The sequence below is a fragment of the Macaca thibetana genome, chromosome X, assembly GCF_024542745.1.
Source record: "Macaca thibetana thibetana isolate TM-01 chromosome X, ASM2454274v1, whole genome shotgun sequence".
NCBI classification, from domain to species: domain Eukaryota; kingdom Metazoa; phylum Chordata; class Mammalia; order Primates; family Cercopithecidae; genus Macaca; species Macaca thibetana.
Genome location: NC_065598.1, coordinates 125441176 through 125467012, shown reverse-complemented (window position 1 = coordinate 125467012; position 25837 = coordinate 125441176). Strand labels below are relative to the sequence as shown.

The following is a 25837-nucleotide window of genomic DNA, read 5'->3' as shown; positions in this document are numbered from 1 at the left end:
ACATGGCTGACATTTTTTGTGACCTGGGACAACTGAGCCTTTGCTATGATCCTACAAGGGCAGCCAAGGTCCACATCCAAGTCTGGAGCCAATCCTGGGTGGTCATAATTGACCAGAATTATGAGAAGTCAAGCCCAGGAAGAGCAGAGGACAGAGATTACTGGGTACAATGCCACAGTGGTTTCATCCTTTGAGGGTTTCTAGGTATTACTGTTGTTCACTATCCATCAAAGGGCAGGAGCATACGGTAAGTATTTCACTTTTGCCCGGGCAGTTCATCACCCTCTTTCAATGCAAAAGCATTCTCGCCAATGCATAGTCTTCAAATAACGACATTTCAGGTACAAAGTATATATCATTTTGTAATCCAGCGCTCAGTGATATCATTTTGAATATAAATGCTTGTCTACTCACCCCCCTGGAATGAGGGGCTCCTGCCTTGCACACCCCCATCTGCCACCAGCATGGGGTTGAAATATATGACTTATTGTGCATATAGATTGCAATTTGCAGGTTACTATGCAGCTTTCTGACTTGCACCTCACAGCAGAGGGATAGCAGGTACTGGAAGTAACATTTATTAAGTAGCGGCTATGTACTAGACATTCTGCTGAGAGTGTGTTTTTCTCACATCTGCCCTGCAGAGCGTCATCTCTATTTTATTAATGAGAAACCACAGTCACGAAAGGGAAATAGCCTACCATACTGTGCTTCCTCCACGAGTCTTATGTCCTATTTTATAGAAGAGAAAATGGAGGGAAATGACCTGCTTGAGGTTGCACAGCCAAAAAACAGCTGCGCTGGGGCTCAAACCTCACAGGGCTTGTGACTTTCATCCCGTACAATTTCTTTCCGCCAGCCCGGGGCTACATCCAGTTGCCACTGTGTCCCAGAATTGGGCAGTGACCAAGGACAGTCTGCAGAGTACAGTGGCAAGTAAAAAATATCCCGTGTAGGTTTCCAACCACATGCCCAACCAAGTAGTAAAAGCACATTCTTCTGTACCTTTAGTTGAACAGGAACACCTCCTCCCAACCGCTACATTCTGTCCAATACAGGAACTCACTGCACAGCAGTAGTCAATTCAAATAACTTATTTTTGCTCTGACAAGGCAAAAGCAAACCGTAGAGGATTCAACAGCTTGACACAGATACCCTGATGCTGCTTCCTTTTGGAGGGAGAAATGCCCAAATGGCCAAACTTGTGCTAAGATGCTCAAAATAGTAAGAAGGTCCACAAAGGAGAACTTACTAAAAATTACAATGATGCCTATTTAAGAAAACTCACAATAAAAAGAGGACTTTTGGACCAGCACATATCCATTACAGCTTATGATGTATTTTTTTTACAAATACAGTTTTATTGGGAATCTAAATCAGTTCACAGTGTGAAGTGTCATTCCCTAGCACTTAGCATGCACCATGGCCCATTTACTTTGGCCATAAACACCCCAGGAACATGTCTCCCTTCACAGTGACCAAATGAACCTCACTAGTCTGCCCACAAGCTGATCAAAGCAGCATCAGGGTATCCGTGTTAAGCTGTTGAATCCTCCAGGGTTTGCTTTTGGAAAGAGAAGTGGTCTCACCAAGCTGGCTTCATTTGAACTCTCCTACTTCCCACACACTATGAACACCACATCTACTGCCCAGTTTCTCTTTTCAGCAGTTTTGCTTTGAAAAAAGTATGAATTGGTAGCCAAAGGTTCACTGTACTCCTCAGAATGAGCTTCCTGTGTGCTATGATCCTAGGATACCATCCATCTGCCAATCTTGAGCAACATGCAGAATCTAATAGTGACTGTGATTACAACTTGGAGGCAGAGTCTCAAAGTGTCTTCCGGGACTGTTTGCATCAGGATCACTCAGGGTGCTTATTAATGATGCAGAATCATGGCCCCTCCGCAGACCTGCCTAGTCAGCACCTCCACGAAATGGAGTCCAGGCATCCACATTTTTAGCATCACCAAATTTCAAAACCAAAGCTTCATTTTTCTCCTCCTATGAGACCTCCAGGATATGGCCTTGCAGCACACACCTCAATACTATAACTAAAAATCTTTGTCTTGCTTTTTCAGACTACCATCTCTCCCTTCAAGTCCTTGTCTTTATCCCTGCAAATGTTAGCTTTTTCCTTATTAATTTCTAGGTCACTCTTATTAGTTTTTAAAACTGCCAGCATATTCTAGTACTGCACTATTAATTTGAAAGCTAAAGTTTTCCCCCTTTGTTTAGGGGTAAATTTGCTCTCTGCTACCTTAGTTTAAGCCCTAGATTCTTGAGGTTCCCAAGGTTATATTGCTGGGGAAGATAAAAACTAGGTAACCACAAGAGTTATAAGAGAATTTAATCTTTTACTGGAAATAAGAAAGTCTGTGTTTTATGCCTGTTTCTTTTCATGTGCTATCACATCCTGTCATGATGCATCAGCAACGTAGATAAATGTTCATTTCTGCCCTTACAGGTACAATAATCATTTTGTTACCATGAACTAGGATATGCTTTAAAGGCCCTATGCACAAAATAAGTGGTGCAGAAAAAATGAGTCCAAATGGAGACTCTTATTGTCCACACGAGCCCTTTATAGCTTGCATAACAAACAGATCTGTTGGGGCCAGTCAACTGAAAGTTTACCCAAAGTGGGTGAGAACTGATGGCGTTTTAAAATGCTCTGCTGCTTTCACCTGGACATTCTGAAATGAACCTGGCACTTGAATTGAAATTTAGCTTTTCATGTGAAATTAGCTTGTTAAGTTTTTTTTCACACAGTTATCTGCTAGGACAAGGGAGGCAGGCTCTGCAAAGCTGGCTCAAGAAGCATCAGGATTCAGGGAGTGCAGAGCTGGTCCTAGTGCCAACTTAGCTACTTTTTACCCATATAACCCTTAGATGAGGTGTTCGACCTCACTGACCTCTCCTGCTTCCTCCCCAGAGAGGTAAAAAGGAACAAATAAAGATTCTTTGTGAAAGTGCTTTAAAAACTGTAAGTTATTTGGCTGGGCACGGTGGCTCACGCCTGTAATCCCAGCACTTTGGGAGATCAAGCTGGGTAGATCACTTTAGGTCAGGCGTTCAAGACTAGCCTGGCCAACATGGGGAAACCCTGTCTCTACTAAAAAAAAATACAAAAATTAGCTGGCATGGTGGCACAGGCCTGTAGTCCTGTCTACTCAGGAGGTTGAGGCAGGAGAATTGCTTGAACCCAGGAGGCGGAGGTTGCAGTGAGCTACCGTGCCACTGCACTCCAGCCTGGGCGACAGAGAGAGACTTTGTCTCGTAAATAAATGAATAAATAAATATTTAAAAACTATAAGTTATTCTAGAAATGCTTCTTTCTGAGTCCTAAACTATCAATCCCCTAACATGACAGCCTCAATTAGAAAGTCAAAGAAATGTCCATACCCCTTTTGGTGCATTTATAGATGCTAAGCCCAGTACTTTCAAACAGAGCTCTGAAATTACGAAAGAAGGTATCATTTTTCTTTGCTCTGTCAAAGGTGTTTTCAAGATTTAATACCAATTTTCCCAAATCTTCCTCAATCCTATCCCCATTCCTGCCACCTCACCACGACAGAAGCTGAAGTGCTACACCTGACATCAATAAGCGTGCTGACCTTCCTCTAAAAATATATGGTTTTTGAAGCATGACATGGTGTCCTACATGCTGATTCTTCTAAATACTGAAAACAAGAGCGAAGCATGGAAGACAGCTAGAGAAAAAGAGAGTTTGATAAATGCTTTTGCTATGCATTCTGGCATGAGAAGAGGAACCCAGGCAGTGTGGGATTTAAGCTCTTCTCTTGAGGTCCCTGTAGCCTTCTTAGGAAGATAAGACTAACTGGCAAGCAAAATTGTGACACCAATAAGACAGTGTGTCAAGTATTTTGGGTGCTCTAGGGCTGCAGTCCCCAACCTTTTTGGCACCAGGGACTGGTTTCATGGAAGACAATTTTTCCACAAATGGGGTTGGGGTAGGGTGGGGATGGTTTCTAGGATGAAACTGTTCCACTTCAGATCATCAGGCATTAGATTCTCATAAGGAGCATGCAACCTAGATCCCTCATGTGCACAGTTCACAATAGGGTTTGAGCCCCCTATGAGAATCTAATGCCGCAGCTGATCTCACAGGAGGCAGAGCTCAGGTGGTAATGCTTGCTTGCCCCGCTGCTCATGTCCTGCTGCGTGGCCCGGTTCCTAACAGGCCACAGACCAGTGGAGTTGGGGACACCTGCTCTAGGGGGTTCCAAGAATGGAGTCATTGCTGTGAGCTGGAGTGATCAGGAGATGTTTCCTGGGAGAACTAGAATTGAGCCAACCCTCAAAGGACAAGTAGGGTTTAGAGGGGCATAGAAGGATCCAGAGAGGTTTTCACAATGGATCACATAGCTACATACAATCCCATCATGTGTAAATGGTCCAATTCAGTGCTGTTTGATGGAATGTTCTATGATAATGGGATTGGACTATATATGCATAGTTGAGTACAGTCGTCACAAGCAACGTGTGGCTATTGAGTCACTAGTGTGATTAAGGAACTGGATTTTTCATTTTAATTTATTTCAATTTAAATAGCCATATGTGCCTAGGGACTCCCTTATTGGACAGTGCAGGTCTAGTTAGTACATGGCCTCGTGGGTACAAGCCAATTCAGGTGAGCTTTAGGGGTTCCCTAATAGTTCATTTCCAAGATATATCCCTGAACATCTAGGGCAGTGCAAAGATATGACTTTTCTCAGAGGGGCTTTCCAGCCTCCAGGAATCCTCTTGACCCCTTCGAGACACCTGAACCACTGATATGGCTAGTGGAGAGCTCATGCTTTTCGGTCATACCTGTTGCCCTGCACTTGGCAAAATCTAATTGATGGAGAAAGGATAGGCCTCAATTAGAACACCAAAGTCAAGTAATCACAAAGAGTAAATCAAAACCTGCACCAGCTGGTGGACGTGGTGGCTCATGCCTGTAATCCCAGCACTTTAGGAGGCCGAGGCCGGTGGATCACCTGAGGTCAGGAGTTCAAGACCAGACTGACCAACATGGTCAAATCCCATCTCCACTAAAAATACAAAATTAGCCGGGTGTGGTGGCTCATGCCTGTAATCCCAGCTACTTGGGAGGCTGAGCCGGGAGAATCACTTGAACCCAGGAGGTGGAGGTTGCAGTGAGCAGAGATCGCGCCACTGCACTCCAGCCTAGGCAACAAGAGCAAAACTTCGTCTCAAAATAAAAAATTTAAAAAAAAACAAAGAAAAAGAAAAAATGAAAAAATAGAATATAGTAAAAATGCACAGACAGCTTCACCTGCCATGAAAGAAAATGTAAATTAGGATAAACTGAAGGTATCACAATATACCTTTCTGAGAAGCAAAAAGTAATAAAATGATCAAATCCAGGAATGTACGGAAAGAATTACACTTGAACTCTACAGTGATGGTGGTTCTAAAAATTTGATCTTTCTGAAAAGTAATCTGACAGCAAGTAAGACAAGGTGAGGTTCTATCTGTACTTTTGGACCTGGTAACTCTACTTTAGAGAATATAGTCCAAGGAAACCTTAAAGGAAAGGGAAAATTTTTAAGGGGGTCAATATTAAAATGTTCATAGCAGTGCTATTAATTGTAAAGAAAAAGTAAAACAATCCAAGTGGGAGACAGGTGTGGTGTATCAGCAGAAAAGAATACTACGTAGCAACTGAAAATCACAAAGATAGTGATAATATGAACACATAGAAATGCATGTATAAGTGAAAACAGCACACAAAGTAAGATGTGCACTCTGATAACAATTACACAGTATAGTTTATCATTTAACAATCATATGGTATACTAATGAAAACCTAATAAACTTAGGTATTTAAGTTAATAATCATGAAAGTTTTTTGCTGTTGGGATTAGCTGCTTGTAAATAAATGCCTTCCCCTCAAAGAAACATTATAATAATCACCAATATCATTTCTTAAACAAATCCTAATCCCAACCTAAGGTGAATGGAATGACATCAAATGCCTCAGGTTCACATGAGGCATGTAAGGCATGAGAAAAAACCCAGAGGAAAAGAAGTCATTATACGAAAAAGATACTTGCACACGTATATTTATAGCAGCACAATTTGCAATTGCAAAAATATGGAACCAGCCCAAATGCCCATCAACCAACGAGTGGATAAACTGTGAGATACATATATATGTGTGTGTGTGTGTGTGTGTGTGTGTGTGTGTATGATGGAATACTACTCAGCCATAAAAATGAACGAATTAATGGCATTTGCAGCAGCCTGGATGGAACTGGAGACTATTATTCTAAGTGAAGTAACTCAGGAATGGAAAACCAAACATCCTAAGTTCTCACTTGTAAGTGGGAGCTAAGCTATGAGGATGCAAAGGCATAAGAATGATACAATGGACTTGGGGGACTCAGGAGAAAGGGTGGGAGGGGGGATGTGGGATAAAAGACTACAAATTGGGTTCAGTGTGTACTGCTCAGGTGATGGATGCACCAAAATCTCACAAATCACCACTAAAGAACTTACTCATGTAACCAAATACCACCTGTTTCCCCAAAATCTATGGAAATAAATTTTTTTTAAAAAAAGAAAACATTCATTCAGGCTTCTTTGAACAGCTTCTTTAAAGAGGCTAGGTCATCTTCAGTCATCCCCAAAGTAATCTTAAATTCTAAGCCAACAAGAAGGAACCAAATTTTTGACTGATGTTCACTTTGGAGAGCAAATTGTTTTGAGATTAAATATACAATTACAATGGCTATACATCTGTATGACAAGCATATAGTTTAGAGTAACACAATTCACATGTGTCCTATGGTTTTGCCACTTTATAGCACCTGGCACATAGCTTCAGTATTTTGAATGATCCATCTAGGGACCAATGTATCTTTGATGAGCTACCATTGATCATCCTTTAGTTATAGAATATCAAATGCTTATCACAAATGTAATTGTTCATTATTTCCTGTTGAAAAATATGACCTGCTCTTATCATCTATTTTGTGATGCTGTTTCCAGTAACGCTTGCAAAAATCAGGGGCCACTTATTAAGGAAGAAGCCTAGGTTAAATCATTCATAGTGCAAATAGTCACTCCTCAAATCATATCTTCTAAGTTTACATTTTCAGATAAAGGACACCAGGAAACGTTTGACTTTATTCTTTGGTCATAACAGCACCGTGGGGAGCACTTTCCACTTCACTAGAATACCCATTTAGATGATGACCACGTTACTTCTTTCAAAGAGCTTCAAAACATGTTTACAGAATGAATGGCCTGTACCAGATAAGGATTATTTCCAACTTAGGATTCATGAGTCCATAAACTACCAAGACAGGTACTTACTAGGTACATGCCTCAATACGTTAGAGGAAGCAAAAAACAAAAACAAAAACAAACAAAAAAAGACAGACTGACAGATTCAAGTGTTAATTAGGCCACATCAAAAAAAATATTGATATGCTAAGAACTAAAGGGCATTCTTCATGAGCACTTCACTCAATGTGGCTGTTTAGGTTTGAGGTCACTAGCAATTTGTCCACTAATGAATTCCAACTGTGCTCTATGAAGTCAACTCATGAAAGGAACAAGTCAACATTCACTGTTCCCAAAGTTTAACTAAAGTCAATGACTAGTGAGTTGTTTCAGGCTGGGCCTAGTGCAAGATGTATCTGTGCCCCTCAGACCTCTGACTGCAGGGAGCGTAGCTGACCACTGAGCTCTGAAATTCAACACTACTGCAACTGAAATCCAACGTGGCTGAAACCCGCCATCCATCACTGCATTTTCACCAAAACCAAACTTTCTACAGGCATCTCTCGGTGTGGCAGAGACACTAAGGCAGACCATTTCTACGAAGCAAAGGACTCCCCTAACACGTGACTTTGGGTCAGGGATACCGTCAAGGAAGAGCTCCCACCTCATAGAGAATGACCAGGAGAAAACCTGCCATTTCTTCATCATAGGTGTAGAACATAGACAGTGAAATTTAATGGGCTCAAACAAAACAGTTTATTACAACACAGCAAGCAACATGAGCATCAGTGTGTTTTTTCCAGTTCGCCTGCCCCCAAGTGCCACAGGACAATGCAACAGGTTCAGATGGATGCTACGCATACAGGCAGTTGAATTGCAACCGAGGAACCTAGGATCAAGGGGTTCAGGACTTTTTGGGTTATAAGCAAAGTAGCCAATGTCCCTCCCCTGGGAAGTGAGCAGTTAAATAGTAGTCACACTGTGGTCACCTTGCCCTACTTGGTTGCCTGTGTGACTGTTTTGCTGAAAGTTTTACTTTCATCATTTTGGGTTTGAGGATTCACGAGCAAAAGAAACTGCAATATTACACTCAAATGCAGTTAAAAGTTTAATGACCAACATAACAAAAGAGTATAATAGTTAACTTAGCAAAAGCTAAAGTAGGAGAAAAGGGAAAAGGAAAAGGAAAAGATGTTTTGTTTTTGGTTTTTTGGTTTTTTTTCAACAAACTGGGGAGAATACCTACACCCAGATCAAGCAGTGCTGGGAAGTCCTGGATACAGCCATCTGGAGTCCCAGTTGGAACAGGTCCCTGGAAGTGTGTCCACTCCATGAGTGAGGCTTCAGAGAGCAATTGGAGAGTCCTGGCTTATATTACCAGAGTGAACCACAAGGTCTGAAGGACAGCCACGGGGGCTTTACCTTCAGGAAGTTCTAGAGATGGATAATGGAACATGGTGTCCCTAGGAGCAATAGTCAACAAGGGTGTTGCTCACTATCTACAAGCTGAAGAGGAGTGGAGGAGCAGGAGGCTACGGGAGCTTCCCCCAGTAAAAAGTCCTACTTCCTTGCTTAGCTGCCATACTTCAGCCGGTTTTCAGGTCTGGAAAGAGGTGGCTGGATCCCTGGGAAGGACAATGGTGAGTATGCAATGATTCACCCAGTACTTCCCCAAAGGGACCTACAGCCACTTACTTGGGGATATGTACACTGGGGAAAGAATACTCAAACATTCGGCGGAACACTGGACCCAAGATCTAAGTTGACTGATACCTAGAGACAGGAAGCATCATCACGGCCCTGGTTAGACTGGGGGCTTATGGAGGCCAAGTGATAACTGAAGTGCTGGCCAAAACAGGATTCACAGCGGGCCTGCTGCTGACCCAGTCAGTGATCATTTCCTAGCCCTAAGTGTGTAATTGGAATTGACCTGGCAGTGGGAGTAATGCCCCCATGGCTCCTTGGTCTGTTGGAGTGAGAGCTGTCATAGTGAAGAAGGCCATGTGGAAACCTCTGAAGCTCCTCCCCCGAAACCCCTCCACAGACAGGATAGTAAACTGTGATGGTTAGTGTTGTGTGTCAGCTCGGCTTAGGCTACAGTACCCAGTTGCTTGATCAAACACTACTCGGTGTTGCTGTGAAGGTACAGTAATCCCCCCCAGTCTGTGGTTTCAATTACCTGTGGTTAACCGTTGTTGGAAAATATTACATACGTGAGATATTTTGAGAGACACTCCATTCGCATAACTTTTATTACAGTATATCGTTATAACTGTTTTACTGTTATTGTTGTTAATCTTATTGTACCTAATTTATAATTTAAACTTTATCATAAGTATGTATGTATAGAAAAAACATAGTATATTTAGGGTTCAGCATTAGCCAGTTTCAGGCATCCACTGGGGGTCTTGGAACGTATCCCGTTGGTAAGGGGGGAGTAGTGGATTGTGTAGATGTGGTTAACATCTATGATCAGTTAAGTAATGATTACCCTCGATAATGTGGGTGGGCCTCAACCAATCAGTTGAAAGCCTTAAGAGGAAAACAGATTTCCCTGAAGAAATCCCACCGGTGTCAGCTCTTGTTTCATGAATTGTAGGCTTGCCTAACCAGCTCCCATAATTGTGTGATCCAATTCCTTGCCACATATAAAAACAAGCCGATGAAATGACTTAACCCAGTTCATGGGCCTTTGTCACTGGCTACCACAGCACTGGCATAATGGGTGCATGAGCACAGCAGCCACGATGGCTGAGATGGAGGCCAAGAGGCAATAGCATGAACAGCTTACAACGACTGATGTAGCAGGGCTCCTGACAGGTGACTCTGGCTCAACTCACTTTGGTCTAGCTGAAATCGTCTTAGAACTGCACAAGACTTTTCCTACCTACCCTTCCTTCCTATTTCTTCTCCAGAGGTTAGATCTATATCACAGTCTGACAGCTTTCCCAGACTCCTCGACCCTCCCCCATGACATCCCCCACAAACTCTCCCAAACTCTCCTGCATGTCTAACCAAGGGTCCAAATTAACACACAGGGAAGTCCAACTTAGTGCACTCACTATTAAAGCTCTGGTCTTTCACTTTGCAGGGTCAGAAATCTGACCTTTAATAATTTACCAGGGAGTATTTATTAAAGGTCCTGTGACCTAGTACCTACCAAACTTGTTAAGAGACTGATAGATAAAGCAGAAAGCTAAAAGTCAAAATAAGAAGGAAGTGCCAGGCAGACCAGAAAGACAGACAATGAAGCTGACAAAGGGTTCCCATACCAGCAACAGTGGCTACTTGAAAAAAGGACAAAGGCTAAAAGGTAGCCTGGTATGTCTGGAACACAAAAAGGAAGCTGACTAGTCAAAAATTAGAAACAACCCACATGTCCACCCACTGAGGAGTGCATAAACAAAATGTGCTCTATCAATACAATGGGATATGATACAGCCATAAAAAGGAATGAAGTACTGATACATGTTACAACGTGGAGGACCTCAAAAACACTACATTAGACCGGGTGCAGTGGCACACGCCTGTAATCCCAGAACTTTGGGAGGCCAAGGCAGGTGATCACTTGAGGTCAGGAACTCAAGACCAGCCTGGCCAACATGGTGAAACCCCATCTCTACTAAAATACAAAAATAAAACCCCATCTCTACTAAAATACAAAAATAAGCAAGGTGTGGTGGTGCACGCCTGTAATCCCAGTTACTTGGGAGGTTGAGGCAGGAGAATGGCTTGAACCCAGGAGGCAAAGGTTGCAGCGAGCCGAGATTGCACCAATGCACTCCAGTCTGGGCGAGAGTGAGAGTCCATCTCGAATTTAAAAAAATAAAAAATAAAAAATAAAAAAATAAAAAACCACTACACTAAATGAAAGAAGCCAGACACAAAAGGCCATTATTGTATAATTCCATTTTTATGAAAGATCCAGAATAGGCAAACTCATAAACAGGAAGTCGATTGGTGGTTGCTAGTGACAGGGAGGAGGGAGGAAATGCGGAGTTCTTGTTTAATGGGTACAGGGTTTCATTTTGGGATGATAAAAAATGTTTTGGAACTAGTCAGAGGCAATGGTTACACAACACTGTGGATGTTCAGTACCAAATACCACTGAATTGTTCCCTTTAAAATCGTTAACTTTATGTTATGTGAATTTCACCTCAATACAAATAATCAATACATTGCAAGGAAAAAATGTGGAAAGAGGCATATCAAACAAAAAAGTTTTAATGAAAAAGACAAGATGTTAAAAATTTCTGTAAACAGGAGGGTTTGGGCATGGAGCTGGCTGATTTTAAAAATTCTATCCCATTCGTTCACATCAAACTGTCCAAACCTAGTAACTGGAAATGTCCCAAGATGCTGGGCTGTAAACATCTAACACGAAGACTAGAATTCTAGAATTATCTGGTATTTTCCCTTTCCTAAAAATTCCATCTTCAACTGAGGTCTATGGGTTCAAGAGCCATATTTATGAACCAAAATTCAGGATACATACTCTGGTCCAGGGACAATGGATGGTGCAAAGAATATCCAGGATATCTAGCTGTTGAAACTGCAGCCCTCCCAATGACTCTAATACTCAAGGGATTAAAAGAATCCAGCCCCAGAAGTTTTAGATACAAAAATAGTAACAACCCAACTGAATTTGACTGCATTTAAAAAACATAATTATTTCCAAATCTACTGAGCAGCTAAACAGTCCTCAGTGACGCCTACGGTCACTGGGATTCGAAGATTCCCGCTCCCGGGAGCGCCGGGCCCTTTTATGCCTATGGGATTTATCTCGGCTCCTACTTCTACTTCTATGACTACGCCCTTCGGAACGCCCATTGTACCAGCTAGAATGTGTGTCTGAGCTCCGCCCTCTGTCCCTAATCCTGGTCTTTTCTTCTCTTGCCTCCCTCCTGCTTGAGGACTTGTGCTCGTGCTTGGGTTTCTCCTTCTTCAGGTCCCTCTCTAGGTCCTCTGCTCCACCAGAGTAGGCAGTCCTGGATTTGGGGAGCTTCTGCCCCTCCCTGGGCTCTGCCTTCTGAGCTCTCTCTGAGTTCTTGCTGCTGTGCTTCTTAGGGCCAGGGTCATCCTTTTCCTTTATTGTCTTGCATCTGGGTGATGAAGAGGATGGTTGCTCTGCCTGTACCTCTCGATCGGCTTTCTCTTTTTCTTTCTTTTTTTTCTTTTTTTCCTTTTTGTCTGGAGGATAAAGGAAAGCAGCAGCAAATAAGAAAAGGTAAAAAAAAATAAAGAACTCCCTTAAAAAAAACAAAAGCACCTTTCTTTGCTGAATACGTTACATCAAACACAGGCACTATAGTTCAAAAACATTCACGGCCGGGCGCGGTGGTTCACACCTGTAATCCCAGCACTTTGGGAGGCCGAGACGGGTGGATCACGAGGTCAGGAGATCGAGACCATCCTGGCTAACACGGTGAAACCCCATCTCTACTAAAAAAAAATACAAAAAAATTAGCCAGGTGTGGTGGCGGGTGCCTCTAGTCCCAGCTGCTCAGGAGGCTGAGGCAGGAGAATGGCGTGATCCCGGGAGGTGGAGCTTGCAGTGAGCCGAGATCGCGCCACTACACTCCAGTCTGGGCGACAGAGCAAGACTCTGTCCCAAAAAAAAAAAAAAAAAAATTCACATGCTAGGAGGTGAGGAATGTGCATAAAGAGAACAACCTTGGCAGCAGCATGAAGGGGCCACTGTCTAGGCCTCCAAGGAGAGTGCCTCGAGAAGCCAACTTGGATGTCTGTCACCCTTGATATGTCAAGTTGCTGTACAAGGTAATTCCCATCCTGAGTTACCTCTTCAAAGACCTTATCTCCAAATGCAGTGGCATTCTGAGGCACTGGGGGTTAGGATTTCACCATATTAACTTGGGGAGAGAGACAATTCTGCCCATAGCACCAGCCTTCCACTGATACTCCCCACTTTCCCAGTTAAACTACGCTTCCCCATACCTCCCCTTTCACACTTGAGTTGATTCTCAACTATCAATGAATGCAAGGAAGAGCAGACATTAAGGCCATCCAGAATCTTCTCTTAGGTCTTAATGCTTTACCTTTTTTATGCTTTTTTGTTGGTTTTTCATCTTCAGAGCTCTCAGACAAACTTGGTGAGGGGGTACGAGCCCCACAGCCCTTCTCCTGGAGCTGTCTGGTCACATCATCCATTTCTTCCGAGTCCTTAGGAGCCCGATAGTTAGACACATGATCCACTCGGATAGTTCTTCCTTTGATCTAAGCAAGACAGGCAACGCTTCAGTGAAGACGGCCCTCATACCAAACTGCCAACTATTTGAACACAAGCTACAGAGAACCATGATTTGAACTACATCCTTTACCTTCTTGCTAAATTCTGTCACTAAAGCAGACCTGCCCAACTGGTGTGTCATAGCATGTACACCTAAATATTAATTTATACTAATATTTAGTTAATATAATTTTATTATTATAAAATATATAGTGCAGCCTCTCAGTGCAGCCAGGTGAGGCCTGGGGCAATTGTACCAGCAGCCTCATCACTTTACTCCAGGGCACCATGCAAATATCTTCAGGTTCTGTATGTGCCATAAAATGAAAAAGACTAGGAAATACTACCTCAGAGCACAAGCATCAGGGAAGACTGAGATTTAGATGCATAATGAATTACCCTTGATCTGTAACCTAAGTTTACAGTGAAACATACCCTAGGAAGGTCTGGCAACTAGAAGGAATTCTTGAAATCTGGCTTAATGCTACAACTGCTTTCTCGACCCAGTAATTAGGAGGCAAAGTCAGACCAACAGTTTGGAGGGAGAAAGGAATCGAGAAAAAGGCACTTGCTTTTTTCTTCAGCCCTCACACGTTGCTCTAGCCCCACCATACTGGAACAATAGGCTCACACTGATTCTTGCACTACGAATCACAACTCTCCAGGTGAACAACAACAAAAAATTAACCCCTCTGGTCGGACGCAGTGGCTCACACCTGTAATCCCAGCACTCTGGGAGGTCGAGACGGGTGGATCACTTGAGGTCAGGAGTACGAGACCAGCCTGGCCAATATGGCAAAAATTTGCCGGGTGTGGTGGTGCACACCTATAATCCCAGCTACTCAGGAGGCTGAGACAGGAGAATCACTGGAACCCAGGTGACAGAGGTTGCAGTGATCCAAGGCCACGCCACTGCACTCCAACCAGGACAACAGAGTGAGACCCTGTCCCCCTCCCACCGCCCCACAAAAAATTAACACCTCACTTAAAATAAAAACATTCTATTTTTAGGCAGATACAGACTTACTCTCTAGGCAAAGCCATTCAAAATTTAAAGTTTGGCTTTTATTGTTCCAATACAAGAGCAGATTTTTATTTTTACCTTGAAGCCTGAGCGGCTTCTGTTATGTATCCTCTTCTCCATTTTGAAACACTTTGGAAAACCTTCCTTTTACAATGACGCCCTCTGACTGCTGGCTTCCTTAAACATCAAGCCTAGAACCTTGTTCCACTCTGTTCTATAATCTCCAGCTATCCCATACTCGTGAATCAGTGACAAACTCTCCAACTCAAGCCTCCCCACACCAACTCTGTGACACTGTTCATTTCAACTGCAGCTTTTTTCCTAAATGAGTGCAGCAACCACATGGAGCATCAATACGCCTGACTTGCCCTATCTCCTTCTAAGAACTCAGTGCCTCACTTACGACAGTGGAAATAAGAGGGATCTGGGGGGAGAAAATTTCAGGATGAAATTACTTTTGTAGAATCTGTCATCGGATTTTAACTAGAGAATTTCTAGAGCCCAATATGCTAGGTCACTGGAGATACATGACAGGCATACATGGGTATGTCCTAGATTATGAGGCCATGTTGAAGCCCAAAACTCCCAACACAGGACAATATGGAAGAGCAATGTTTGCTAGTCTCTTCATCCTCCAGTGCACCAGAAATGATAGTAGACAGTAAAAAAAGAAAGGTGAAAAACAGAGGCCTGGATGAGAGGCAGGCCTGGTGCCTATGCTCCTGGGGAGATGGTTTGTTTACAGATGGGGAAAAGAAGCAAGTACTGCAGGGCCACGAGCCAACAGAATTATTTCCTGGAATCTCTTCTTGACCAGCGTCTCCACATCTCTGCAGCCCCCGCAACAAACCAAGCTGACAAGTGCTGCCCTTGTGTCTGTGGGAATCAGGTAGAAAAAGAAACACCTATACATGGGAAAAAAGTCCAACCAATCTGCTTAATAAGCACACTCACCTTGATCCCATTAAAATTGTCGACGGCCAGAATTGTGCTCCTCTGGTCTTCATAGCAGAGGAAACAGAACCCTTTGGATTTCCCAGTTTTCTTGTCCCGCACGAGATTAATGTTAACAATCTCGCCATATCTATTTATTTTATAAAAGAGTAAGACATTATTGACTTAAAAGGCAAAAACATGCAGATAAGGTAATAAAACAAAATTCAAATAACATAGTGTGTACAAGAGATACATCTAGAACAGGATGACACAGAAAGGTTGCAAGAAAAAGTCAGACAAGTACAGGAACACCCAATTAAAAGTGGGTGGCAATATCCAGAGCAAAAACTAATTCAAGGCCAAAATAAAAATATCACATGAGACTAAGATTATTTTACACTGAAAAAGGCCTAAATACACAATAAAGGTATACATCAGGAAAACTCTGAGTCAATTAAGAAATCAAACATTTTAATTAAAAAAAGCTATTAGAAATGCAAAGAGAAACTAAGAAAGTTATGGGAGAATTTAACACATCACTTTGAAGTTTATCACGCATAAAGTGGACAGAAATAAAATAAAATCAGATGAATTAATACACATAATTATACTAACAAATATTAATGTAGGACTATTAGATACATAGATATCTTTGAATACTACAAGATGACATTTTCAAGAATCCATGAAGCATGTATTAAAATTGACTATGGATTAGGTCTCAATGTAAACCTCAATAATTATACCAAAAAAAAAAAAACAGAACAGACCATGTTTCCAATTATAATGTTATAAAGCTGGAAATGATATTGTAAATAAAAAACACATTATCTAACTAGAACTTGAAAGCTACTCTCCTAACAACTGCATGAAAGAGAAAATGAAGCAAAAAAAAAAAAATCAATGGTAGACTATTTAGAAAATAGCAAAAATGAGAAAAATATATACCAAAACTTATGAAATGTGGCTAACGTCATACTCAGGAAAATTTGTAACATTAAAAGACTTTTATTGTGAAAACAAAGGATGAACATAAAGGAAGAAAGCAAACCTAATGAAAGCAGATGGGAGTTAATATAGATAAAAGCAGAAATTAGGCTAGGCATGGTGGCTCATGCCTGTAATCTTAGCATTTTGGGAGGCCAAGGTGGGAGGACTGTTTGAGGCCAGCAGTTCGAGACCAGCTGGGGCAACTGAACAATACCCTGTCTCTCAAACGAACAAACAAAAAGGCAGAATTAAATAGAAAAAAAAAAAAAAACGCCAGGCATGGTGGCTCACACCTGTAATACCAGCACTTTGGGAGGCAGGGGGATTGTTTGAGGCCAGTAGTTCGAGACCAGCCTGCACAACAGAACAAGACCTTGTCTCTTAAAAAAGCAAACAAACAAAAAGGAAGAATTAAATAGAAAAAAAAAACCAGGCACGGTGGCTCATGTGCATAATACCAGCACTTTGGGAGGCCGAGGCCATAGGATCACTTGATGCCAGGAGTTTGAGACCAGCCTGGACAATACAGCAAGACCCCTGTCTCTACAAAAAAAAAAAATTGTTTTAAATTAGCCAGGCATAGTGTACACCTGTAGTCCCAGCCATTCAGGAGGGTACATGGGGAGGATCACTTGAGCCCAGGAGTTAGAGGCTGCAGTGAGCTAGGATCATGCCACTGCACTCCAACCTGAGCAAGAGAGTGAGACCCTGTCTCAAAAAAAGAAAAAACGTTAGGAAAAAAAAGACTACCTTACTCCTTACAAAAAGATAAATTCCAGATAAGTTAGAGGTTTATAAATTTAAAAATAAAGTCATAAAAATAAAATAGGAATTGATAGATGTTACATGATCACATACACACACTTCAGCCCAAAATCTAGCATCCTACTTAATGAGAAATACTAGAGCCAATTCAACTAAGTTTAGGAACTATTTAATACTAAATTGGAGGTATAGGCCAATGCAGTTAGATAAAACAGATACAATAAATGAAAAGAGGAAGTAACACTACCTTTTTGTAGATTACATATGACAGTTGCCCAAGAGCTCAAGGCTACAGTGAGCTATAGTCTTAACACTGCACTCCAGTGTGGGTGTCAGAGCAGGGCCCTGTCTCAGAACAATCAATTAAATTAAAATGCTAACAGCTGGGGGATCTGGGTGAAGGAGATACAGATATTCTTTATATCATTTTATAATGTTCCTGTATTAAGCCTGAAATTATTTCAAAACAAGAATTAAAACAAAAAAGAATACAGGCACTGGCTTGAAGGAACTCATGTTGACCCTCAAATAGGGAAAATTTGAGCATCAAGAAAGAATAATGATAAGTATAACATATCAAATTAAGAAAAAGTAAGTCCATAGTACAGGCTGAGCATCCCTAATCTGCAAATCCAAAATTCAAAATGCTCCAAAGTCTGAAACATTTTGAGCACCAACATGATGTCACAAATGGAAAATTCCATATCTGACACCTTTAATTTCTGATGGTTCAATGTACACGAACTTTCACACACAAAATTATTGAAAACATTGTATAAAATTACCCTCAGTCTATGTGTGCAAGTTGTATATGAAACATAAATGAATTCTGTGTTTAGATCTGGGTCCCAGCCCCAAGATAGCTCATTACATTTATGCAAATTGGAAACACTTCTGGTCCTTTGGTCCCAAGCGTTTTGTTTTTCTTTTCTTTTTTTTTTTTTTCTTTTGGAGACAGAATCTCACTCTGTCGCCCAGGCTGGAGTGCAGTGGTGCTATCTTGGCTCACTGCAACCTCCACCTTCCCAATTCAAGTGATTCTCCTGCCTTGGCCTCCAGAGTAGCTGGGACTACAGGCACCCACCACCACACCTGGCTAATGTTTTGTATGTTAGTAGAGATGGGGTTTCACCACGTGGCCCAGGCTGGTCTCACTCCTGAGCTCAGGAAATCCACCTGCCTCGGCCTCCCAATGTGCTAGGATTACAGGCATGAGCCACCGCGCCCAGCCCCAAGCATTTTGGATAAGGGATATTCAACCTGTAATACAATACACAACAAAGTGCTAGAGCAAAGAGTTAATATCCTTCATACATGAAGGGCTCATGTAAAATCAACAAGAAAATAAGGAAAATACTTGTAGAAAAAAGTTGGCAAGGGTATGAATAGACAATTTACAAAGAAAAAGAATAATGGGCTGCAAATCTAGAAACAGATGTTCAACCTCACTGATGATGAAATAAAGGCAAAGCAAAGTAATAATGAGAAGCCCTTTGGCAAATATTTTTTAAAATCGCCACTGTTAATCAGGATTCAGAAAAATGGGCATTCTAGTGAGTGTGGAAATTGGTACAACCTTTTGGAGAGCAATTTGGCAATGTTTATAAAACTTCTTTAAAATGCTAACATATTGATCCATATTCCTCTTTCACTAAAGAGACCATGAGGGATGCATACAAAAATGTATATACTATAATGCACACTGCAGTATAATTCATAATAGCAAACCACTGGAAATAACATCCAGCATTTTTTCTAAAATGATAAAGAGATATGCCAAAACATTAAGGTTTTCCTTAAGAGTGTGTTCTATTTTCTTCTTTATACTTTATTTTGCCAAATGTTCTATAATGACTATATATTACCTTCAAAATAAGAAACAAAGTAGATTTCTTTTTTTTTCTTTTCTTTTTTTTTTTTTTTTTTTTGAGATGGGGGAATCTTGCTTTGTCCCCCAGGCTGGAGTGCAATGGTGCAATCCTGGCTCACTGGAACCTCCACCTCCTGGATTCAAGCAATTCTCCTGCCTTAACTTCCCAAGTAGCTGGGATTACAGGCGCGCACCACCATGCCTGGCTAATTTTTGTATTTTTAGTAGAGATGGGGTTTCCCCATGTTGGCCATGCTGGTCTCAAACTCCTGACCTCAGGTGATCCGCCCACCTCAGCCTCCCAAAGTGCTAGGATTACAGGCGTGAGCCACCATGCCCAGCCAACAAAGCAGTTTTTTGAAAGGCACTGTTATCAGCGGCAATCTTCATGGAGAGCAACGTGTGTAACCAGAATAGAGAATAGAGAATTAGAATAAACAAACAAGCACACGTGCTAGCTGATCATCACTCAATGCAAGTAGAACTAAACAGCTCCAAGAGGGAAGGCTGAGTAGAAGTACCACAAAGGGGTAGAAATTATAGGCTGCACCTGCTGTGAACCTTGCAACATCCACAAGTTGAAGGAAGCAATCTTTGTCCCTGCCAGGGCCCTCCACTCGTGTGGGTTGCCCAGGTTCTCTATCACAGCCTTCTTCTCACGGGTATTGCCCAATTCCTTTCCCATGGCTTGCTGCCCCAGAAGTGGCCCAACCACTCAGCCAGGGCCCTCTGTCCATGGATGGCCCTACCATCCTGCCATAGCAATCCCTCTGCCAGTGTATGCTACCTGTGTTTGCTTGGCCAGCCCCTTTTGCCACGGTCTGCTACCTGTACATGCTGTCCAACTTCTCTGAAACAGTACTATGCTCTGAAGGCCTACAAAACCCAAATGTAGTGGTCCTTTGCACCTGTGCCAAGATCCTCTGGCCCTGTGGACTAACTGTGCTGTTTACCTCTGGGGTTGCAGGCCAGCTGCCCAGCCCCTCTCCTACTAGCTGCTACTACCAGTATGAGCCACCAACACCCTCTCCCACCAAATGCTGCTGCCAACACCTCAGCAGAATGAAGAATATACAGATCTCCTATTCATTCTTGTTCCTCGTCAGGCTGTGATTCTCAGCCTCCAGGTAGAGATTGGCTTTGCTCACTAACCTTACATTCATTGAGAATCAAAGAAAGCAAACTACAACCTTCTTTCTGTTTTTCATCCCAATTCCTCTGTGGTTTGCCCCAGTCGTATGATGCCACACAGGCAAGGACCAGAAGGGCCCTGTGACCATGGGTTACCCCTAGTTTGCAAGAGCCCAAGGAGGCGTACCAATATGGAACCTTCCTGAGGGTTCCAGTCTGTTCCAGTCTAGGCCCAGGCTGAACAAACCTCAGTGAAAAACAGCAGAAATAGACTAGAATCCCCAAGATGGCCTCCCAAATTAACAAACCTCTTGGATCTCCCACAGGAGAACATTCTAGAACCATGTCCTGGGACTGATCTAGACTAGAGCAGAAGCTCCAGCCCTCCCCATGCAGGGACGCCATTCAGCCTAGAGTGAAAATAAGTGGTTTTTGTGATGCCACAAAATGCATTACAGAAAAAAGTACTCTGTCGACTCAGGAGGCAGGAAATGAAAGGGGACTTACTGTGAGAACACACAGATGATGTCCCCTTCAGTCAGTTCATAAGGAAGCCCTCCTAGAAAAGAAAACCACATTTCAGTTCCACCAACATTTACCAAGTGTTTACTACGTACCATGCACTAGGCCAGGCACTAGGGGTGCAAACAGTAAGCAACAGGCCCTGCCCTTAAAGAAATCAAGTCTGGGCTGGGCACCATGGCTCACGCCTGTAATCCCAGCACTTTGGGAGGCCAAGGCGGGTGGATCACCTGAGGTCAGGAGTTCGAGACCAGCCTGGTCAACATGGCGAAACCCCGTCTCTACTAAAACTACAAAAAAAATTAGCCGGGCGAGGTGGCGGGCACCTGTAATCCCAGCTACTCAGGAGGCTTAAGCAGGAGACTCGCTTGAACCCAGGAGGCAGAGGTTGTAGTGAGCCGAGATCACGTCACTGCACTCCAGCCTGGACAACAAGAGTGAAACTCCAACTCAAAAAAAAAAAAAAAAAGAAAGAAAGAAATCAAGTCTGATGCAATGACAGAAGTACATGTAAGGTGCCAGTAGAACAGGAAAAGGAGTGACTAATTTTGAGTGGAAGTCAGTGTCACCACTAACAAAAGTAAACTGATCACTCAGTCCTCCTGGCACCCAAAATCCTATGGGCAAAGCAGATAGTTTCCATCACAAACCTCTGCTTCCACAAACATGTTGAATTCATCTGCTCATTACCCACAAATTTACAGCTATGATACAAAATTAGTCTACATATGTCATGATTAACCCCACCTACACATAGGCAAAGGTTATAAAGACACTGTTAAGCATTTCCTAGGGAATAATTTCCCTTCCAAATGTTTCTTTCCTCATCTGTAAGATGGGGATATTAGCAGGTAACTCGCAAGACTGTTATAAGAGTTAAATAAAACGATGCATATAAAGTGCTTAGCACAACGTTTTTACAATAACCTCTTTGAAGCATCAAACTTGTACAATTACTGGTTGTGATATAAAGTGAATACAGTAATGGTAGTGTGGCCATGGTCAGAAAGCAGGAGCTAGAGGAGCAAAGTGAATTCTGCAAGGGAAGGGGAATGGGGGAGGGCGGTGGTAGCAATATGGGGCTGTGGCTAAGACCATGAGTTCTAGAAAGCTATAGTTCTGCCTGTTGCGGTTATTAGCTATGTGACCTTAAGGAAGTCCCTTAACTTCTCTGCACCCCAATTTCCTCAGCTGTATAACGGGTCAGGGGGTGAGAGAGAAATAACAACAGTCCCTGAACCTTAGCACAGCAAATGGCAAACAGTAACTCTCATGAGCACTGATTTGGCAGGGAAGGAAAACTAAAAATGGGGCAGAAAAAAAAAAAAAAAGATGGAACACGGATTCCCGGGCAGACAGCAGATGGATATAAAGGAGGGCAATGAATGTAAGCAGGAGTGAAGGGTGAAAATGCTGAAATAGTCGGACACCGAGCAGGAGAATCTTGGGAGCACTGCGGAAGAAAGATGTGCACCTCACCCAGGAAGATCCAGGCGCTGTCCTTGTACTCGGAGTGCCAGGACACTTTATCGGCCACCCCAAGCTGGACCTCTCGTTCATTCAGCTCGTTGATCAGCTTCACCTTAGTTAAAGGACTTCACGGTGGCGGGGGGGAGGGGAGGCAGAAAAGCAGACAAGTAAATGCTAACCGGCCGAAGCTGAAGAAGAGCAAAACAAGGGGACGAGCTGTTCTAGTCCCCGCGCCTCTCCCGCCCCTCGACCCCGCAGACGCTCTACCACCCCAGCCCCGGTAGACCACCCTCAGCGGCCCGCTGCTCGTTTCTCAAAAGGAAGCTGACACCTTACTTCATCTCCGCGGGCTCGCGCTCAGCATTCAGGAATCAGCGCCCGGGAAAGGCAGCGCCGCGCATGCGCGGCCCCGGCGCCGGTGGCTCGTCGAGTCGGTGACCTCGCGCCGGAAGAGCTGGGGCGTACCGGGGCGTGGCGCCTGCGCACTAGAAGCCTTCCGCGTTCTTTGCGGTTACCTCTTGTAGAAACGGTTTTTCTCTAATTTTTCGCTTTTTCTCCTCTGTGAAATGGGGTAAAGGCACGAGCCTGGGCTGTTGCAGGACCCCCAGCTCTTGAACGATATCGGAAACTGGTTAGATTAGCTATAAATATTTGCTGAATGAACGGAATAAGCAGCCTGATGTGGCGACTTTAGTCTCAGCCCTCGCTCCCAGTCCAGAGTCCCACTTGGACCTTCGCTCCTAGTCAGTTGCTCACGCACAGACCCATCAAAGCATCCCTGTCATGGCAGAAAAGTGAAGAAGATAGGTGAAAAGGTAAATCTTCTGTTGTTCTTATCCCAATACATAGGCAACAGACCAGTGTGCCTCTATAGGCTGAATTGAATACCTACAGATTTGCATGAGAGCCGCTGCACTTACTCTTTTCCATAGGCTCTCTCCTAGTTGAGCAGGAGACAGAAATTAATATTGTTAAATTAATAGCTAGCAAGTGAGCAGATGATGTACTGTATGATACTAGAGTATGTGCTAAGCAATTTACATGTATTGTCTCTCCACCCTCACAACAACCCAATGAAGCAGATAAAATTACAATTCCTGGCCGGGCGCAGCAGCTCATGCCTGTAATCCCAGCACTTTGGGAAGCTGAGGTAGGAGGATTGCTCGAACTCAGGAGTTTGAGACCAGCCTGGGCAACATAGCAGAACCTGTCTCTAAAATAAAGGAAAAAAGGGGGGGCCAGGTGTGGTGGCTCACACCTGTCATCCCAACACTTTGGGAGGCTAAGGCAGGTGGATCACCTGAGGTCAGGAGTTCAAGACCTACCCAGCCAACATGGTGAAACTCTGTCTCCTCTAAAAATACAAAAATTAGCTAGGCATGGTGGCACACGCCTGTAATCCCAGCTACTCGGGAGGCTGAGGCAGGAGAATCACTTGAACCTGGGAGGCAAAGGTTGCAGTGAGCTGAGATCGCACCACTGCACTCCAGCCTGGGCAGCAGAGCAAGACTCCTTGTTTTAAAAAAAAAAGAGAAAGTAAAAGAAATTTCCACCCTCGTTTTGTAGAGGAAGAAATGAGGCTCAAATGAATAAATTAACTAGAAAGGTACTAGAGTACCTGCACCCAGTAGGTCAGGTTGATTCAATCAGTCCTTACTGAACATCTAGATTTGTCCTGTGCAGCTAAGGTCTGTAGACAGGAGTATCAGGGTGGGTCCTCTGCCCTCGAGGAGCTAATATTATAATTAAGGGGACAAGATATATTTGCCTGATAGATTTCAACCAGAAATATCTAGAAACCAGTGGAAGAGATGATTAACATATAATATGTGATTTAACCCATATTGACAGTTTGAATCCATTTTGCACATGTCCACATCAGTACCTGCTCTTGGACCATGATGTTCTAAAAGTAAAAGTCCAGAGCTGTGTGGCCTATCTCAGAGCACCAGATATTAGGTCCTTCATAAAAACATTTTGATGACGATACCAACTGTACCCTCAAGTGGCCCACCATGTAACCAATGTCCTGCCAAAAAGGAGAACAGAGCCTGCCCACCAATGACAGTTTCTCCTCATTCATTCTATGTCTGTTCCCCCTTCCCCATTCCAACCTAGCTATTCATTAACTTTGTAAAATTATCTTGGCAATGAAAGCTAAACAGTGACAGATTGCATATGGGGTTTATCTGCTCCTAGGAATCTCAGGTTGCTTAGTTGTGGGTTGAAGTAGCCACTGCAGAGTGATAAACTAGCATGCAGCATTATCTTGCTGACTCTTTCAAATGGCTGTGAAATGAGAGAGTTAAGACTATACCTGGGGATAAGTCATCAGTGTTCCAAGAGAAGCTGGAGCAAAAGAGTAGAATAAGACCAATTTAGATTGAGAACATGAGAAGGCTATTATTACTATGCAGCTGGTAGGTTCAGCAGAGCTATTCTGAAGGTGAGAGAGCTGAATATTGCTTCAGTTTTCCTGGAACTGAGAGGTTTCTGAGACTTCTGACCTTTGGAGCTAAAATTGGCAACCCCAGAACAAACCAGGATGGTTGATCACCCTAGGAGATCCTGAAGTAAATAACGAAGCAAGGAAGTCAGACTTTCCATAGATGTACTTGCAATTGACAGGAATTGGTAGGTAAGGTGATGCCTAGAGATATCCATAAGTATGAGTTGAAAAGAGGTGGGGATGCAGAGGACCCTCTGAACTTAACATCTGAAAGTAGAACCAGGGTTTGGCATCCAAGGTGGCTGTAAGTGATCTCCACCAGTAACATCCATTTAGCAAATATTCTATGCAGTATTTAGTTCTAGCTTCGGAGGGTAATGCTAAGGTAGTCAATGGCAGTCCCTGCATTCAAGGAAAGGCTGAACTATCTATCTAGCCAGAGTCATCTCCCAACTTCCCACCACCACACCACACCCCCAAACAGTTTTTCCCCTAGACTACCCTATTTTGGACAATGTTATCACCATTTTCCTGGTTGCCCAGGCTCAAAAACATGGGTTTCATATTTCAGTCTTCCCTATTCTTCACCTCAACATATGCATCCACTCACCAAGTCCTAACAATTGTACTATTGCAGTATCTATAAAATGTGTCACTTCCAGTCACAGTCCTGAGTCATTAGCACATGCCTCCTGGCTCTTTCAGTACTCTTCTAGCTGCTCCAGCCCCTATTCTCCATTCTCTTCTGTCACTGTTCTCCACTTAAAGGCTCAACTTAAGCCAGGCTCCACTACTATCCATTCCCTCAGAGGCCCCTTTCATCATCCCACCTTGGCACCTCTTCTGAGAGAGCCTTAGACCCCTGGGCCACCCTCCTCTCTCTTACTGAAATCTGCCCAAGCCCCAAACCCCCAACAAGTCATCCATCATGCAGAAAACCTTTCCTGATCTTATGACCCCACAGTGATGGCTCTTACTTCTTACTCTGTAATACTACAAAACTCCTTTATGTTCTTCTCCCAGAAAGACTATGAAATCCTGGAAGGTGAAGGCTCTGCATGTATAAGCTCCTCAGAACCTCAAGCCTCAAACATTTTCCTACATACATAGAATGCAACCAATATACTTATTGGTTAATGAAATTGAAAAATCACACAACTATGATTACCTAAAGGAAAA

At 43.0% G+C, this 25837-nt stretch overlaps 2 protein-coding genes across 2 annotated transcripts in view; one reads left to right on the top strand and one right to left on the bottom strand.

The window, feature by feature from the left end:
• Window positions 1–25837, top strand: part of AIFM1 (apoptosis inducing factor mitochondria associated 1) — a 409113-nt gene that overhangs the window by 106765 nt on the left and 276511 nt on the right. The gene's annotated exons all lie outside the window — the stretch shown is intronic.
• RBMX2 (RNA binding motif protein X-linked 2) lies at window positions 11461–22642 on the bottom strand. Its single transcript, XM_050777476.1, has 6 exons — window positions 22546–22642; window positions 22219–22334; window positions 20725–20776; window positions 15480–15609; window positions 13311–13488; window positions 11461–12444 (listed from the first exon to the last, which is right to left on the bottom strand). The coding sequence occupies exons 1-6, from the start codon at window positions 22548–22550 to the stop codon at window positions 11957–11959; spliced, it is 969 nt and encodes a 322-aa protein (XP_050633433.1). The 5' UTR covers window positions 22551–22642; the 3' UTR covers window positions 11461–11956.

Bases quoted from the DNA above. Each gene is read 5' to 3' on its own strand.
- RBMX2 (XM_050777476.1), bottom strand. The intron at 20,777-22,218 runs GTGAGGTGCACA...TTTCTTTTCTAG, and splicing joins CAGCGCCTGGATCTTCCTGG to GAGGGCTTCCTTATGAACTG. The intron at 12,445-13,310 runs GTAAAGCATTAA...TTTATCCTCCAG, and splicing joins AACAAAAAAGCATAAAAAAG to ACAAAAAGGAAAAAAAGAAA.